The sequence below is a fragment of the Cydia splendana genome, chromosome Z (genome assembly GCF_910591565.1).
Source record: "Cydia splendana chromosome Z, ilCydSple1.2, whole genome shotgun sequence".
Classification (NCBI taxonomy): Eukaryota; Metazoa; Arthropoda; class Insecta; order Lepidoptera; family Tortricidae; genus Cydia; species Cydia splendana.
This window is the reverse complement of record NC_085987.1, coordinates 43,152,675-43,171,311: the sequence shown is the minus strand read 5'-3', so window position 1 is coordinate 43,171,311 and position 18,637 is coordinate 43,152,675. Positions and strand designations below refer to the sequence as shown.

Below are 18,637 nucleotides of genomic sequence, written 5' to 3'. Positions count from 1 at the left end.
CGCACCGCTACTGACGGGCCGAGAATCCACGAATGATGGCCTCCAAGTGTGTCTTGGGGTAGACAATTATGAAGGGCGCCAATTCTGTACATTTTTACAGCGTCACTTGTGAACTAGTATGCCGCCACGGATGACAACAACAACGCACCGCTACTGACGGGCCGAGAATCCACGAATGATGGCCTCCAAGTGTGTCTTCGGGTAGACAATTATAAAGGGCGCCAATTCTGTACATTTTTACAGCGTCACTTGTGAACTAGCAGGCCGCCACGGATGACAACAACAACGCACCGCTACTGACGGGCCGCGAGACTCTCCATAATGGCCTCGAAGTGCTCCTCGGGTAGCGGCGTGCAGTGGCTTGAGCGGTAGTCGCGCATGTATTTTGAGATCTAAAAAAAAGAATGTTGTTACTTTACTACGCCTCTATCACCTCAAACAGAAAGAAAAAAAAATACAACTCGGCGTCACCATACATAGACGCTCTCGTACTAAGTAACTTAGTTTGGGAGGGCGTGTGATTATTTCTGTTGCGTTCACGTTTACCTGTATTCATGTATGTACATTTAAAATATCTAAAAATTCTGGGGATCAACATGACATATAAAAGAACCGGACAAGTGCGAGTCGGACTCGCCCACAGAGGGTTCCGTACTTTTTTTAGTATTTGTTATTATAGCGGCAACAGAAATACTACATCATCTGTGAAAATTTCAACTGTCTACATCACGGTTCATGAGATACAGCCAGGTGACAGACAGACGGACAGTGGAGTCTTAGTATTAGGGTCCCGTTTTTACCCTTTGGGTACGGAACCCTAAATTAGGCGAGGAATGCAACGCAGTAGTGCTTGGTCGCGGCGTATAACATTTTGCAAGTACCTAACTATAGTATTCTCGCCTCACGCTCTTTGTGATCGCTTTATAATACGGTGTCTGTTCATTATGATTTCAGAATTAATTTGAATCGTACTAACATTGTTCTCTTAACCCTTCAGATTTGGTTAAAAGCCCACGGAGTTTACTATAAGTATATAATCTATGGGTAATACGGTCTGTATGCTACGTACCAGCCTGAGAGGCTCCTTGACATTCTCGTCCACATCCTGCCTCTGCAGCGCGGCTCGCTGGCTCTCGAGCAGCGCCGCGTACTTGCGCACCGCCTCCAGCGCCTCGGGCGCCATCTCGTGGCGCGACTCCAAAAGTCTATAGTCTACGGGTAATACGGTCTGTATGTTACGTACCAGCCTGAGAGGCTCCTTGACATTCTCATCCACATCCTGCCTCTGCAGCGCGGCTCGCTGGCTCTCGAGCAGCGCCGCGTACTTGCGCACCGCCTCCAGCGCCTCGGGCGACATCTCGTGGCGCGACTCGATCAGCTTCAGCAGGAGGTGGTTGCCGCGGTTCGACGAGAGCTGGCCGGCCCTGTTCGAACATTGGTTACTTTGGTGAGACAATCCATACTATATACATTATTAATATTATAAATGCGAAAGTGTGTCTGTCTGTCTGTCTGTTAGCTCTTCACGCTTAAACCGCTGAACCGATTTTGTTGAAATTTGGTAAAGAGATAGTTTGAGTCCCGGGGAAGGATATAGGGTAGTTTTCATTCAAGAAATCACCCTTTAAGGGGGTGAAAAGAGGGGTTGAAGTTTGTATGGTGAATCAACAAAACGCAGATTGAATAAAATATCGTGAAATTATTAATTTTGTAGGTAGCTATCTACCTAAATTAATAATTCCACGCTGACGAAGTCGCGGGCAAAAGCTAGTGATATATAAATCAAGATAGGTTATAACTAGGCGTTCCAAAATAGAATTGTTAAAATTGTACACTTAGTTACTCTTGAGTAGCGCTAAGCGCCTAGGTAAGCGAGATATGTGCACATGCTAACGAGAACAGCGGAAGAGACAAGCATACATATTTTCAACGAGTGTAACAAAGATGAATGGTATTAATCAGCAAAAAACAGATTCATTCGTTGTAGGTACCATAAAAGCTGGTAATTTTAGTTCACAGCTTACAACTATGGTCCAGTGAAATAAGTATAAGTATTTTTCAAATTATGTTGAGTATATAATATAGCTAAGCTCCAAAATAACTGTATCGAGTACAAATCATAAAGGCGCGTTAAGAATCAACGTTAAAAACGGACCATAGTTGTACTTAAGGACTATAGTAACCTGATTTTACGGTAATGAAATAAATATGGAAGTATTTTTTTTGTGCGTAAAGAGTATTCATCCTTACGTGTCATGTAAACAAACGTGACATCAAATTGTCAATCCAACAATACGATTCATAGACAATCTAGACATCGTAATGCCAAGTTTTTAGGTGATCCGTTCGTTACTGCTATTATTGATGAAAATCTTATTAGAAATGATATTTTTCAGTGATTCATTGGTGATTTCGATACTTTGATTCTTTAAGTACATACATACAACAACATTTTAATTGATGATTATTGTGTAATTCCAGAGAAAAGTGCGATAATGTCTTCAAGAAGTGTTTGTTTACATGATACGTTGGATGTAAGGATGAATACACTTTAGTGTCGCGTCGCGTAATTTCCCTAATATATTCTCACCGCAAGCATATGATCTCGTCTTCAGTCCGGCGCACCAGCTGCACCGGCCCATTGTATTGAGTCAACAGCTCTCCGATGTTGAGATCCACGTGCGACCGGACCACCTCTCTCACGAGGAGAGACCAGGACGAAGGCATCTGGTTCTCGGCGAGCGGGAGTAGGTCGTCGAAGGTTGCGTCGAGGACCTGATAGGAAGGGGATGTTATGGAGCTAATAGTTTGAACTATGGAATATGCAAATATGAATGTATAGATGTAGTGCATAATTGAAGGGATGTTTACAAAAACAACATAACTGACTATACTGGTTGACACCTGAAACGATTAACAATGTTCTTAAAAAAGTGTCAACCGCTCTAAGCAGTTATGTTGTTTTTGTAAACATCCCTTCAATTGTTTTCCATCGTATTTTCACGGAAACGTTTCCGAGAAAATACGAAGGACTACAATGTCTACAATAGGCCTGATGACAAATTTTGAAATCCCTTTTATTATTGTCGGTACACTTGTATTGGTTCCGAAAAACACAATATTTCAGCTATACTCATAAGATTTAACATAAATAATTGCATTTTATTATAGCTAGTTTAAAACTCGCGCGAAAACGCCTCGCACGACATTTGTGACGTCACTATTTAGTTGGTGGTAGGGTGGTAGACATTGTTTACATACTTACAGTTACGAATTTCCCTTAAATCCGAATGATATTGTTATTTCAGCACCATATATTACGATTAGGGATGATAAATACATTACAAAAATTTATCACAATAACTCATTTTAGACAAAAACTCTCACACGGTTGCAATTTAAGATGAATTATTTAGATACAAGTAAATTTTGAGTGAAAATCACCGAGCGCCGGTTTTACTTTTTAATTTTTCATTTTTTCTAGTTACGACAGCCAACATGGCAATGATAGTTCCATTCAGCCAAATAATTAAAAAAGTTTGTTTGTGAAATATCGTATTATTTAGCATTTTATTTAGATAATAACAAATAGATATCTCCTTTATATAGTGTAATAATATTTTTTGGACGTAATAAATGTTTAGTGGCGAAATAACATTTTTTTTGCACCTTCGAACTCTTTGGTGAGAACGTATGGATTTCGGTCAATGAGGTTGTCTATGTGGCTCTAAGAAATATGTTATAGATTGATGACGTCACTGTTTGGAACGCTTCTGATTGGCGTTTCAGTAATAATGGCCGATTGGAGAATTTTGCAGTTTTATTTTATTGAATATATTAATAATCCTTCAGTTTATACTGAGATTGGGCCATTTTTTTGAATCATATTAACATATATGTTTCTTTGAAACCATTATTTCCGTGATTCTTTGCTACTTGCAACAGGCCTATTATGCATTACGGATGTGATTTACATATTTTGGTATAATATTCTTTTATTTAGAAGATAGTTACTGCGTGGAGGATATCTTATATAATCGATAGTTAATAGGGGATATTACTGCAATGTTCTGCCGCCAGAGTGCAGCACTACCGACTCAGTAAATTCATAGACTAACTTATACATACTGTGCCTTAAACTGTTTTTTGACAAGTTTTCACAGACAATAAAATATGACATTGATGCATCAAGGCGGTTTGTTAAGAGCGCTATTACATTTCGGCGTTGAGCGAGTTTAGGTATTTTACGCGCTGCGGCAGGCCGTGCGAGCTCAGTATGCCGATCCCTTCTACCACACTCGCACTACAATGATGGATTAAACATTCTTGATCCTTCGCGAAGCATATTGAAATCAACCATAACAACACTAACTGTGCTTAACTTTTAAAGTCCTAATACTGTTATTTGGTAAGTACGAAAATACTAAATGCAGTGCAAATGTAAGTGTGTGCAGTGTTCATAAATTAATTTGTCATCTATTTTTGACGATTTTTGACCCCCCCCACCCCTCAAATCATCCAAAAATCATGCTTCGGATGACTCTGTTTCCTCCTAGGTCATACTACCATCATCCGATGTCCAGACCCCCCCCCCCCCCCCTCCTCCTTCCATTTGAAACTAATTTATGAATAGCCCAATACTCGTACTTATGAAGGTATAAGTATTACTCGAAATAAATTATAGGTACTCGCTTATTTACATGTTTCGTCATAGCATTTGGTACCTATAGGTTGTAAAGTTTGTATCAACGAGGGTTTAAAAACGAACTAGTATTGAGGATCTGATGATAATGATGATGATTAAGGTGGTCACGGATACCAATCAACCATGTAGTAACATGATTAGGCTCGTTTGATTCGTCTCAACAAGATCTTTGACACTGAAGATACGCAGGGTCTGATGATGGAGCTGGAAGGTGGCCACGGGTACCAGTCTATCATGTAACTAAACCACTTCGTGTTTGGGCTCGTTTGATTCATCTCAACAAGATCTTTGACACTGAAGATACACAGGGTCTGATGATGGAGCTGGAAGGTGGCCACGGGTACCAGTCTATCGTGTAACTAAACAACTTCGTGTTTGGGCTCGTTTGATTCGTCTCAACAAGATCTTTGACACAAGACAGTACTCAGGGTCTGATGATGGAGCTGGAAGGTGGTCACCATTACCAATAAACCATGCAACTAAACCACATCGTGTTTAGGCTCGTTTGATTCGTCTCAACAAGATCTTTGACACTAGGTGATACACCAAACACGAAGCCCAAACACGATGCCCAAACACGAAGCCCAAACACGTAGCCCAAACACGAAGTGGTTCAGTTACGTGATAGACTGGTACCCGTCGCCACCTTCGAGCTCCATCATCAGACCCTGAGTAGTATCTTGTGTCAAAGATCTTGTTGCGACGGATCAAACGAGCCCAAACACGAAGTGGTTCAGTTTCATGGTAGACTGGTACCCGTGGCCACAGTCCAGCTCCATCATCAGACTCTGAGTACAAACTTTTGTCAAAGATCTTGTTGCGACGAATCGAACGAGCCCAAGCACGAAGTGGTTTAGTTGCATGGTTGATTGGTACCGGTGACCACTTTCCGGCTCCATCATCAGACCCTGAGTACTATCTTGTGTCAATGATCTTGTTGAGACGAATCAAACGAGCCTAAACACGAAGTGGTTTAGTTGCATGGTTGATTGGTACCGGTGACCACATTCCGGCTCCATCATTAGACCTTGAGTACTATCTTGTGTCAAAGATCTTGTTGAGACGAATCAAACGAGCCCAAACACGAAGTGGTTTAGTTGCATGGTTGATTGGTACCGGTGACCACCTTCCGGCTCCATCATCAGACCCTGAGTACTATCTTGTGTCAAAGATCTTGTTGAGATGAATAAAACGAGCCTAAACACGAAGTGGTTTAGTTGCATGGTTGATTGGTACCGGTGACCACCTTCCGGCTCCATCATCAGACCCTGAGTACTATCTTGTGTCAAAGATCTTGTTGAGACGAATCAAACGAGCCCAAACACGAAGTGGTTTAGTTGCATGGTTGATTGGTACCGGTGACCACCTTCCGGCTCCATCATCAGACCATGAGTACTATCTTGTGTCAAAGATCTTGTTGAGATGAATAAAACGAGCCTAAACACGAAGTGGTTTAGTTGCATGGTTGATTGGTACCGGTGACCACCTTCCAGCTCCATCATCAGACCCTGAGTACTATCTTGAGTCAAAATTAATACATATAGAATGTCAGGTCGTTTCAAATATTTTTAATCCTGTCCGGTAGTTTATTAAACTGTACCATTATAAATTATAATACTATAAAAACAGTGCTAGGATCAAAGTCTCTCGTTGCGGTTTACACGCACACAGTATAGCGTTTTACACGGCGCCCGCCGCACACAATGATAAAAAATCTCGTTGTCGCCGTTGAAAATGTGCGGAGCCGACCGACACACGTCCTGCCTCTACAAGCTCTGCCGCGGCACTGAGCTGGCGCAGCGCGCGTCATCGGTAATATAGAGTAGTTTTCAAAAAATTGCCAAAAAATTATAGTAGAATTTCATAAACACTAATGTATACCAACAGTATAAGCAAACGTTGCAGATTGCTTGAGTATGAAAATGACTTCGATATTAAGTAGATTTTCGTAGGAATTGACACTTGTTTCGGAGAGAAAATTGAGTTCGTTTTACTTTGATTTTCTCTTTCTCAAAGGTGTGTAGGAAAAATATCGTTTGATATGCCTAAAGTACAGGGTATTAGTAATACAAAATAGCCAGGTTTAGTAGAGTAAACTTCTCAACATTTCCAAATAAGAGCTTGCCATTCAGTGCCTTACGGGGTTTTTCGGAAACGACCATCAGAAAAAAATCATTACTAATTTCTTTTTCTAATATTTACAACGATATTTAAAAAGATAAGAAGACGCTTTTACTGGAACAAGTACTCATTGTTTCTAATAATGAGCACAAAGTCCTGAATTTCGTCGACTAGTATCATCAATTTTGCGTTATTTCGACTTTTCTTGTAAGAGCGCTCTTAACAAGGGCCTACCGGTAAACGCGAAAATCGAAATTTAGTTATCTGCCTCTTTATCGCTCGAATATGCAAGAGTGATAGAGAGATTAGATAACGAAATTTCGATTTTCTTGTTTCGCGGTAGGACATGTGTCAATGTGGTTTGTTTACTGTATGTGCCACAAAGGTGCCACCTACGCAGAGCTTTGCCTAATATTCCCTATTGTAAACAGAGTTAAGTGACCCCCCCTCCTGCATAGAAATTTGTTTGCAGGGGTGATCACTTAACTTGCTGCTTACTGTTCATCCATATGTGTACAGTGTATAGTGACAAATTAGATTCTTATAATTTTTTTTCATAGAAAAAAATGTATATTTTTAAATGTCTAGAAAACGGCAGAGCAAAAGAGTCTAATTAGAAATCTCAAAATTAGTTAAATTTGCAATAACTTCTAGCGGCCCACCATGCAAGAAAAATTGGTAGTCAAAAGAAAGAAAATGGAATTGAATTTCTTTCGTTTTAAAATCAAACTTAACTTAACAGAAAGTACCACGCCTACTTGAGTCGCTTAACTTCATACTCGGGTAAATCCATCTGTCAGATTATGCAATTTTGGTATTAAGAAAAGGTAACAGGGTAGATATTTGCTGAGGGTCAAATGGATTTACCAGAGTTTGAAGTTAACCTTTTCGACGCCGTGTCAAACACAAAAGCTGTCACTCGGACGCCACGTCACCGAAGTGTCAAAACTGAAATTGAACTTTATGCATATGCACATAGGTCTATGTTGCTCTGTGGTCTGTGACCGATTAATCCGTCTTTGGCGTTGGACCTGCGGTGCGGATATATCGGCCATGGGCGTCCAAAAGGTTAAGCGACACACTTATTAGTTCGCTATGGCATGCATCTGTGCGGAAATATATTCTTGTTCTAGAACTTGCCAACACCCGGGGGTACCAGTTTGGAAGCTATATGGGCTTTCGGCAGAAAGGATTACGCCTACTTATTAGTTGGTACTCGCTATGGCATTCATTTATGGGGTAACATGTCTACAATTCATAAGTGTTGCTCTCACCAGGGCTTTGACCTCGGGGTAGTTAACAGCGGCCCACGTAGCCGCATAGCCGCCTATAGACCAGCCGTACAGGACGATCTGCTTCGGCTCGAAGCCCAGCTCGTTGATGGCGTATCGCATTACGGCGTCCATGGCGTTCTGTTCTTGCGGCGGGTACGGGAGGCCCTGCGATGGTTGAGGGTTATAGGTAAATCATACAATCAAATAATTGAAGTAACAACTGAGTGCAGTAATTCAAAGTCAAATGCGGAACCAAACATACTGCTATCAATTTAGAGTTTATAGATTTATCTAGAAGGCGTCGATAACTAATAGTTCCAGTCCTATAAGCGCTAGAACAATATTTTTTTATATAAATGTAATTTAGGACTTTATTTGAAAATGGTTGATGCTAAGCATGCCTACTTGAATAAAGAATATTTGGACTTTGACTTAAATTTCACAATGATAGACACTGACCATTCTAACATTACACAAACTTGGCAGTAAGAATGCATATGCAATACATGCAAGTGGCATGAAAACTCAGCGTGGTCCGACTCTAACATAGGTTTATCTCGGCTTTGTCTGAATAGAGGAAATAAATAAGTATAAGATGCCTGTCCCATTACAAATAAGACCACTTTTAGGTACATTTACTTACAGTACTGCCTCCAAATCCTGGATGGTTCCACCCAAGCGCTGAAAAGCCAGCCTTCACCGGCGTCGTCATAATCCCGATCTCATAGAAGCCAGAGTTTCCCTCGCAGCATACCACCAGGATCTTCCCTTTAGGGGACTCCTCGCGGTTGTCCACGAACATGGTGTCCAGGTCGTTACCGTCAGCGGAGCGCAGTTTGGCGCGTTGGCCGTTGAAAGCTTCGACCAGCTGAGTGCGGCCTTGGAATAATGCTGTGCCTGTTAAGAATACGTTTTTTTATATTTTTTTACTATTGCGTTTGTTGTGGCTAATAAGCTAATTATTATAATTCAAATATGTACATAAATTACATAATGCAAGAATATCATACAATGAGTCTTAAATGTGTACTTGAATTCGCGCAAAGCAGTATGCGTCTCAAACTATATGTAGGTCTTATTTCCCCCCCTAAAAATTCGACTTAATGTCACTATGACAATGTTCAAATTTCATTTCGATAAAAGTGAAACATAGAACCCTATAATATTGGGGCAGCGAGATGTAGTGCATAATTGTCTTCCATCGTACTTTCTCGGAAACGTTCGTATTTGTCATGCTACTTCAGTCAACCTCAGTACTTTTTGTACCGAGACTGACTGAATAGCAAGACACGTACGTTTCCGTGAAAATGGAAAATAATTTTTCTCAAAAATGGACGGCAAAGTCGACTTTGCCGTTTAAAAAATAGGTTGCGAAGCGCGTAGTTTATGGTCAGTCAAAAATTAAAAAGTTAAAAACATTGCAGTCTCGATTTTGGGACTGCAATGTTGCATACAAATTCCATTATTTGTCGAGTTCCAAACTTTTTAAAAGTTGAAATGGCCATATCAAATGAAGGCACAGGCCCATTAAACAGCCAAACAGATGATTAGTACCGCGACTATTTAGCTGTCTCAAATAGGTTGGCGTATTTTTGGCAGAAAAATACACTTCTATTTAATAAAAAGGCGGCAAAGCTAATTTTTTCAATTGTTTCTACTTTTTTCTGTGAAAAAATTTACTTAAGAAAGTTGCTTTTGTAAAATATTTCTATGATATTTATATTTCTTGCACCATTTTTGAGAAAAGCACTATATATGACTCGGCTGGAAGGCTACTTGCTGGCTTCGGATTCAATTAAACGGACTCCCAAGGTCGTCCGTTTAAAACGAATCCTCAGCCTGCAAGTAGCTACTTCCGAGCCTCGACAATAATGTACTAATGCACTACAACTGTACCAAAGTGGTAATTTATGGTAAGAGATCATACATTGCGGTGATTGTAAAAATGTAATGTAAAACATACGCAGCAGATTCTGTATGAGCCCCAACGAGCCGGGATATATCAGTCTCAGCGCGAACGTGTGGGTAGCCACGTAGGCCAACACCTGTATGGTAGTCCGCTGGTACGCCGGCAGATCGGGGTTCGCGCAGGAGGTGAAAGGGTGCCGGGCGAGCCATGCCGAACTGGAAATAAGTCAATATTACTAGAAGTTCTTATACAAAGTGGGTAATTCTCATGGTCAACCTATGATTTTTTTTAATATCCAACTTGACTTGGATAGGCGGTTTGGATACATGGGTAGTTTTCTTCAATGTCATAGTAAAGAATACATTGTAAAAAAAAACTGCAGGAACCACCATTGCAGAAATATTATTATAAATTGACAACTGACTGCACATAGCAATATTTTGTTAAAGCAATGTAAGTATTTAGCTACAGTCAGCATCAAAATGAAAGTTATGGTCATTATTTCCACAGAAATAAGGATATTTTGATGCTTACTACAATGAACCTATTCCTGTTTTAAGGTATTTTGCAGGCAATTATTCAAAACCGCTCTTAGTTTTCGTTTTTATCTTAGTTAAGTAGAATTCAAATTACTCCCTGTATAAACTTAAAAAAATACTAACCTGTTTTTCTGCTTCGATAACAAGTAAGTTGCGGGCCAGTATTGGAATTCAAAGTCGTACTTCCTAATCCCTTGCAGGTACGCCTTGTGATCGGTCAGAGGGGTGTTCAGCGCTTTCATGAACTCAACATATTTAGGGTTACTAGCCCGTCCCAAGCCCCGCAGGATGTAAGATAGGGCGATGAGACAACTTAGGCCTCCGATGTACCGAACAAGTACGCGGGTCTCGTCGAGGGAAAAGAAACCGCGCTTGTAGACGTAGAAGCAGATGAATGGCGACGTGTATAGACTGATGCTGAGGATGGTGCTAGCCTGAAACATACATTCATGTAGAGTACAGTGCCATCTCAGATAGAAGTGCAGTGCATGTGCAGTGAAAGTCTGAGGATTTGTGAGAGGATGGATTATAGTTGTTGTTCAATTGTTGTTGCAATTTAGTCGTATTTAAATGTATCATAATACTTTAATTTAAATGTAACTAACTTTCATGGTGCATTAGTTATACACTGTAATGTCATGTAAACGTGTTTTCAATAAATAATATTTTGTACTACCTACATTATGGGTCGTCCAGACGAGTTGACAATGAATGTGTACATGTGTTTGGAATGTTGGCTAGTAAAGATGTTTGTAAACTCAACCATCCTGTACACCGGAAGCACAGCACTCAACATATCATTGGGCAAAAAATATTCAAGATAATATAGGATAGAATCAAGATAGCATTAGCATTTGAATATAATTTAAATGGATGTCCTATGATTCTGTACAATCACCTAAAGCCGCGTCTCCATATTGCGCGGCAAGCTATCGAACATTGGCGCGCGCGGCAGCCGCGCGCAATGGATACCGGGCCGCCGCGCGCGCCAACTCGATCATTGGCGCGCGAGTCACGCGCCGCGCGACGAACCATTCACTGTCGGTGTTTCGACGCGCGGCAAAGGAATGTTCGCGCGCAGTTGGGACGGGTGTGTATATATTTCAGTTGGCTCGCGCGGCAGCATACATGGATAATGAAAAGTGTCGTACTTTAATTAAATTATATGGCACTAAACAGTTTCCATTGAACAGTAAATGTAGTGATTATCGCAACAGATCATTTTTCTATTTGGCTATACTTCGTTCCGAATAATATTTTTTTGTGATATAATGTGGTCGATCGTCGGATCGCCTGCCGCGCGCGGCCGCCGCGCATAAGTTCTAGATGGTGTCGAAATTGGCTCGCGCGCCAAAATGCAGGTGTGCCGCGGTCGAACATTGCTCGCGCGGCCGCCGCGCGATATCGAGACGCGCCTTAAGACTTTTGAAATGCAACCACTGGTTTGCCAGTAATTTCTATAAAAAAAACTAGTTTGCGTTCTCTACCCTAGTATGTCTATGTACTTCTATTGAATACCAGGGGCCCATTTCTCGAATGGTATTAGACTAATATTATAAGTGTGTTGCCATGGTAACCCGTACGATATGACAATTCAAGTACTAATAATATTAGTCAATTACCGTTCGAGAAATGGGCCCCAATAAGATGTTATTAGTATTAATTAACCTATTAAGACCCAATTAGTGCACAACCTACTATTAATTGTCCCCAAATGAGTACCACTACTTAGTGCAAGTCAGTTAACTTTGAACTTACAGTTGAGATGATTTTGTCTCCCCATTTCTCCATTCCTTCTGGTTGGTAGAGAGTCTGAAAGACAAAAATGGGGGCAGTTGTAAATTATACCGTTATGCCAAGGACAATATAGACTCAGATTCGCACTATGGTTTAAATGTGTTTGAAAGACTCAAAAAATATTATATTTCTTAATCGGCACAATGTGTATGCAAGAATGGTACTGAAAAATTTTACTATCTTTGTTACTAAAAGAGAGAAATGAAGAGAAAATGTGATTAGAGTGTTAAAAAGGGCTTAAAGGGATTTGTGTAAATTCACACAATGTAATACATAACTAGTATGTTGTGTGATCATTAGTCATCAGTTGACTGATCATTAGGCAGGTCCACACATAATGAGCCACCTTGGGAGGAAATTTCGGTTGTTGAAGACATTTACACAGACCAAGCTGCTTTGCATGGCAATTTCCCCGTGAGGTGACTTGTACTATGTGGACTTGCCTATTTATAAAACTTATTGCAACATGATAAATAAATACTACTAATTGTCAGCTAGCTATGATTATATAATAATAATAAATATTTTTTTATTTTTTTTCAAACAAAAACTGCTAAAAAAACTATTAAAGAAAATAAATACTAGCAGCATTATTTCGCCAAGATGCAAGCACATTTTGTAAGCGCTTTGGGCACCAAGCATGTTGTCTGGGAAATAAGAGCCTATACTGCTCTCCGGACATTAAACTATCTCTATGCAAAAAATTTGATATCTTGACATGTCCCTGTGTGAAAAAAAGCCAATCAACAAACATAATTTAAGATTCTTTGTAGTTTTGTTTTAAATGAATTTTTATGGTTACATAAAATTATATTATTAAGAAAAAATATTAATTACAACTTGACTACATAACCTTGTTAAAAAATCTGTTAGCCGACAATTGCGGTCATATCTATAATTTATGCTTAGTAATGTAGACAGCATTCACCAATTAACATGAAGTAGTGAAATTTACATACCATAATAGACAAAAGTATTACAACTGTATTACTTACATCTCTAGCACCTTCCTTGTAAATCTTGTAGAGTCTCGGCGAGAACATGCATTGCCACGTTAGTTTCATTTTAAGAAGACACGCCTTGTACAAAATAAAACACAATTTCTAGCGTAGATGCGAGAAAGCAGTTTATGATTTTACTAACTGTAATAACACAGTTATATTTTAATTTTTTTTAACAGAAATCCGCTAGATATAAAATCCAAATCAGTATAACTGATTAATTTTGTGTAATTCTGTAATTCACAATTTCGCAAATATTTCCTTAATCATTTTCCTTTCCTCTGGACTGCGGTTGAAGTATTTTTTTTTCGATGTGTATGTCATGTCATAATTGATTTTTATGTCTGTTCTGTGGAAACTTCTTTTTTAATTCTGGTGTAATGTTGGCTATACGCATTTCATACAGAAAGCTTCAAAACGTGGTACGAGTTTAGCTGCGCAGTAATTCATTTTTTAAATTATAATAATGTTATCTGTGGAGAATCAAATAGACAGTCGCAGTCAGTCTAGTAAATTGGAGTCCGGTTAATACACGACCAAATAATGTACAGCCCAATAATTGGCGTCCACTTTTTTGGATGCGTATTATTGGGTTGTACACTACTGCCCTGTTAAAAGAGTGGCTTCATATTATTCGCACGGACCGAGCTTGTACACCCTGATAACGCTCAACCCAATAATACACGACCCAATAATACGAATCCATTTAGTGGACGCCGAATATTGGTCGCATATTATTAGCCCGTACCGAGAATGCTCGACCCGGGATTGCTCAACCCAAGAATGTACAGCCCAATAATTGGCGTCCACTTTTCGCTCCACACCACAGACTATAAATATTTGACACATAGAGTGATATTCTAGGGATGGGCGACGATTTTTAAGTTTACGATTCAATAATGTTGCCATGCGCAAAAAATAAGCAGAGGGGCTACCGCGAAAACCGAAATTCGCAAATTGCGGGGATCTTACTCTTTTACTCCAATGAAGGCGTAATTAGAGTGACAGAGAAAAATGCCCGCAATTGACGATTTTCGGTATTGGCGGTAGCCCTACAGATAATGGTAAGGTTAAGTGGCTAACATATTATCGCACCGCACCGCGACCTTGGTGCGTCGCGCCCATAAGTAAGCGCGTTAAAAAAGCGTTTGAATGACACAAATGGATAACCATTTATGTATTGACACGACAGCGGTGGCGCTTTTTATCCAGTGTTGTTGGATTTTAGACTTTAAGCTTTGGTCGATAAGTCGAATTTAGAGTGCGAACAGATTTAAGCGCTTTTTAACGCGCGTTGAAAACGCTGTCGTGCGAATGGGGGCTTACTGACTGTCAAATTGGTTTGACGAACTATAATTAAGTCTTCGTCACACAGGAGCGTTTTACGGGTGGCGCGCGAGCGGGGCGTAAGCGTTTTATATGTAAAGTAGCTATAGGTGGTCAAGCAAATCTTGTCAGTAAAAAAAGGCGCGAAATTAAAATTCGCAAATTGCGGGGATCTTACTCTTTTACTCCAATGAAGGCGTAATTAGAGTGACAGAGAAAAATGCCCGCAATTGACGATTTTCGGTATTGGCGGTAGCCCTACAGATAATGGTAAGGTTAAGTGGCTAACATATTATCGCACCGCACCGCGACCTTGGTGCGTCGCGCCCATAAGTAAAGCCCCCTCCAGACTATGCGCGTGAATCGCGGGCGAACCCGCGAACGCGAGTGTGGAGTCGATTTCGCAGGTCTGCGTTCAGGACTCCACACTCGTGTTCGCGGCTTTGCGCCGCGATTCGCGCACGAGTGTGGAGGAGGCTTAAGAGCGAGAAAGAGATATATTTTTCTTCCAGACGGAAACAATTGTCCGATCCATGAAATGTATACTTGGTCAAGCAAATCTGGTCAGTAGAAAAAGGCGGCAAATTTGAAAAATTTAGGCGCGAAGGGATCTCTTCTCATAGAAAATTTGAATTTCGCGCCTTTTTTATTGATAAGATTTGCTTGACCAGCTATAATTAGAATAAAACGACAGAGAAAGGTGCCTGCAAATTGCGAATTTAAAGTAGTAACACACTATCGCACCGCACCGCGACCTTTCGCACCGGTAAGTGAGGGCGAGAAAAAGATATCTGTTTCTCGCTCTCATTCATGAGTGCGACGCACCAAGGTCGCGGTGCGGTGCGATAGTGTGTTAGTTACTTTACAGGGTTTTAAATGAGTATAGTTTTCCTGGTTCTTAGGCCCCGTACGCACGACAGCTTTTTCAACGCGCGTTAAAAAAGCGTTTGAATGACACAAATGGATAACCATTTATGTATTGACACGACAGCGGTGGCGCTTTTTATCCAGTGTTGTTGGATTTTAGACTTTAAGCTTTGGTCGATAAGTCGAATTTAGAGTGCGAACAGATTTAAGCGCTTTTTAACGCGCGTTGAAAACGCTGTCGTGCGAATGGGGGCTTACTGACTGTCAAATTGGTTTGACGAACTATAATTAAGTCTTCGTCACACAGGAGCGTTTTACGGGTGGCGCGCGAGCGGGGCGTGAGCGTTTTATATGTAAAGTAGCTATAGGTGGTCAAGCAAATCTTGTCAGTAAAAAAAGGCGCGAAATTAAAATTTTCTATGGGACGATATCCCTTAGCGCCTATATTTTTCCAATTTGCCGCCTTTTTCTACTGACAAAGAAAAGAGATATACGTTTCTCGCTCTCACTTATGGGTGCGACACTCCAAGGTCACGGTGCGGTGCGATAGTCTGTTAAGCCCCCCATTCACACTCCTACCTTGTAGCACAGAATAATTAATAGTACTACCGTACAGAAAGGAAACTTCCTACAAAAACGAAGTTTGACAGCGGTTCAGGGTCGAATCATGATGGCTCTTTCTAATATATGGCACTATCCCTTTCGGCTATTTAGGGTTGTCAAAAATCAAGTGAATATCTTATCTGTGGTCGTGCACGCAAAAGGAAGTCAAGTGGTGCCAACCCTAATAATTGCTCGGAGCAATGCTGAGCCGAGCGGAGCCGAGTTTGACCGAAGTCAGGAGTTTCGCACCCCTGCTTGTAGTCCGCCTCGTAAACCGCCTCGTTGGGTAGGATTGTGTATTTGTATTTGCGGACTGCGAGCCGTCCTACAAACTCAAGTAGGATGCCACTTGGGTCCTACAAATCCTACAAGCCCCGCCCACCGCTGTAGTCCGCCGCGTAGGATTGTGTGTGGCTTGTCGTCAAGGCCTGTTCACTTCCTAAGAAAGTTATGTCCCCAAATAATTGCGCATGTATGCGCCTGAAGCTTCTATGTGTGCTTTGGCCTCCTAGAAAAAGTTGCCAGTAATCAAAATAAAAACATTTTTCTACAGCAACATTGCTCCCAACTAAGATTTAAATTTTCACGAATTTTTTACATTATTAATCATAAAACGGGACTTAAAACACTTAAAACTTAACTACACGCGATTAAGTTTTATAATGAATATTTGCTTCCAACTGTCTTTATCAATGTTCATAAAATATATGGAGGGTAGGTACGTCTACCCACCATAATAAAAAAATATATTTGTCAATGACTCTGTCCAACTGCTGTGGTTAAAGTTCATAACGAAAATTTTATTTATTAAATCTTTAAATAATAAATACAACGTAGCGGTACTACCACTTAAGACTCTGTAAGTCTGTACCTACATGGATTACAGCAATGCACATAGAAAATGTGCTAAATGCGGAGCAACGGCTGTTGAAGATACATATTTGAGTGAAATTCATAGCTTTAGTGGGTTCAGAAGGAACCGCGTCATAACGCATCTGGAAAGCGTATTAATTAATAGTGAAGAAATGTATGAATACAAGTTGGAAATCTGTGTAAAATGCCGTGTACACACGGCATTTTACAAGTGTAGTGTATCTGTTGTGTAAAGTGTAATAGGTAGGCATGCCTAAAGTTATTTGTATTATACTGAAAACTATGTGAATGCGCTTTATAAATGTCTATTTTTTTATTAAGTTATCAGGGTTTAATTTTCAGTGTATATTTCTATATGTAAAACATTTTTTTAATAAATAAAATAATACAATGTTATAAACATAAATATGCCTTTTATTTAAATCAATTGATAATACCACAAACAAGGGGTAATATTTGCATCTTTCATATATTTCGTGATATGAAGATAACAAATATGTTTAGCAACAGAATTACTACCTACCAATACCCGCCAGGCTAAACCGGTTGTCAACTTTAGTTCCATTGGTACACAACGACGGCGCCACTAGTATAAACGTATAAACGGTTGGGGACATTTTTTTGTATGGAGTTACCGTTCTTCTCCTAGTGAGTATTATATTCTTTGCTTGTCGTCCTACGTTGAGGACTACCGTGTTTGACGTATAACAACAGTGCGCGCCATTTTTTATTTGAAATTTATAAAGGAATCGCTGTTTTTGGGGCCAGAAATCACCCAATTAAGTGCAATTACTCCAACAAACAATGGAGGAATAGACATTGCAACAATTATTACCAATACTTAAGAAATATGACGTTCTCTGGCGAATTTTTAGCAGTTTCTTTTCCCACACTCTTTTTTATTTTTATCCAATAACAAGAAAATACATAGCAGAAGAGCTATTTTCTTTTTTTAAATTGCACGTAACATTTTCAAGAGTAAATAGACCGACCACAGACCGACACTTGTGAGAAACGAATCAGTACTGGTGATGGACGGCAAAACAGAGGGCCTACCGCGAACCACGTTCGACGTGTTGCCCCTCTGTCGCGCGTGTAAATTCGTACGTAAGTGTGACAGGGAGGCAGCACGTCCAACGTGGTTCGCGGTAGGCCCTTAGTACCGTGTGTGAGCTATTTCTTGCTCCTGCGAGCAGGGGCGTATTTACCCTAGGGCCATCCGGGCCATGGCCCGGGGCGCCAATCCGCCAGGGGCGGCAGGGGCGGCGTCGCCGCCCCTGGCCGATTGCATTTAGTATCGGTTTTGGCGCCATTCAATTAACTTTTACTTCTTAATTTATATTTTTTTCTTGACAATCTCAATTTAAAATTAACATAAAAAATAGGGATACTCGTATAACGGACACAGCCGCAGTCGTTTACGTGAAATGTTGCGTGGAAAGTTAGTGCGCCACAGCCGCCCTTTAAATCAGAGCGTGCAAAGCTCAAAGTGTAAACAGGCGCCCTGAATGTAAGAAGCCTGACTTTACAGTGTAAAAGACTCCGCAGGCGCCCTGTTGGTATGTCAGAGCTTTGCCCGACATTACAGTGTAACGGGCGCCGCATGCGCCCTCTATGCAAGA

The 18,637-nt window shown here is 40.5% G+C and overlaps 1 protein-coding gene across 1 annotated transcript; it reads right to left on the bottom strand.

Annotated features, from left to right (window-relative positions):
• Nucleotides 1-234: 234 nt before the first annotated feature.
• LOC134804077 (phosphatidylserine lipase ABHD16A) lies at nucleotides 235-13,483 on the bottom strand. Its single transcript, XM_063776984.1, has 9 exons — nucleotides 13,341-13,483; nucleotides 12,307-12,360; nucleotides 10,672-10,982; nucleotides 10,064-10,224; nucleotides 8,744-8,997; nucleotides 8,101-8,265; nucleotides 2,591-2,775; nucleotides 1,244-1,424; nucleotides 235-392 (listed from the first exon to the last, which is right to left on the bottom strand). The coding sequence occupies exons 1-9, from the start codon at nucleotides 13,407-13,409 to the stop codon at nucleotides 294-296; spliced, it is 1,479 nt and encodes a 492-aa protein (XP_063633054.1). The 5' UTR covers nucleotides 13,410-13,483; the 3' UTR covers nucleotides 235-293.
• Between the last annotated feature and the right edge of the window lie 5,154 nt (nucleotides 13,484-18,637).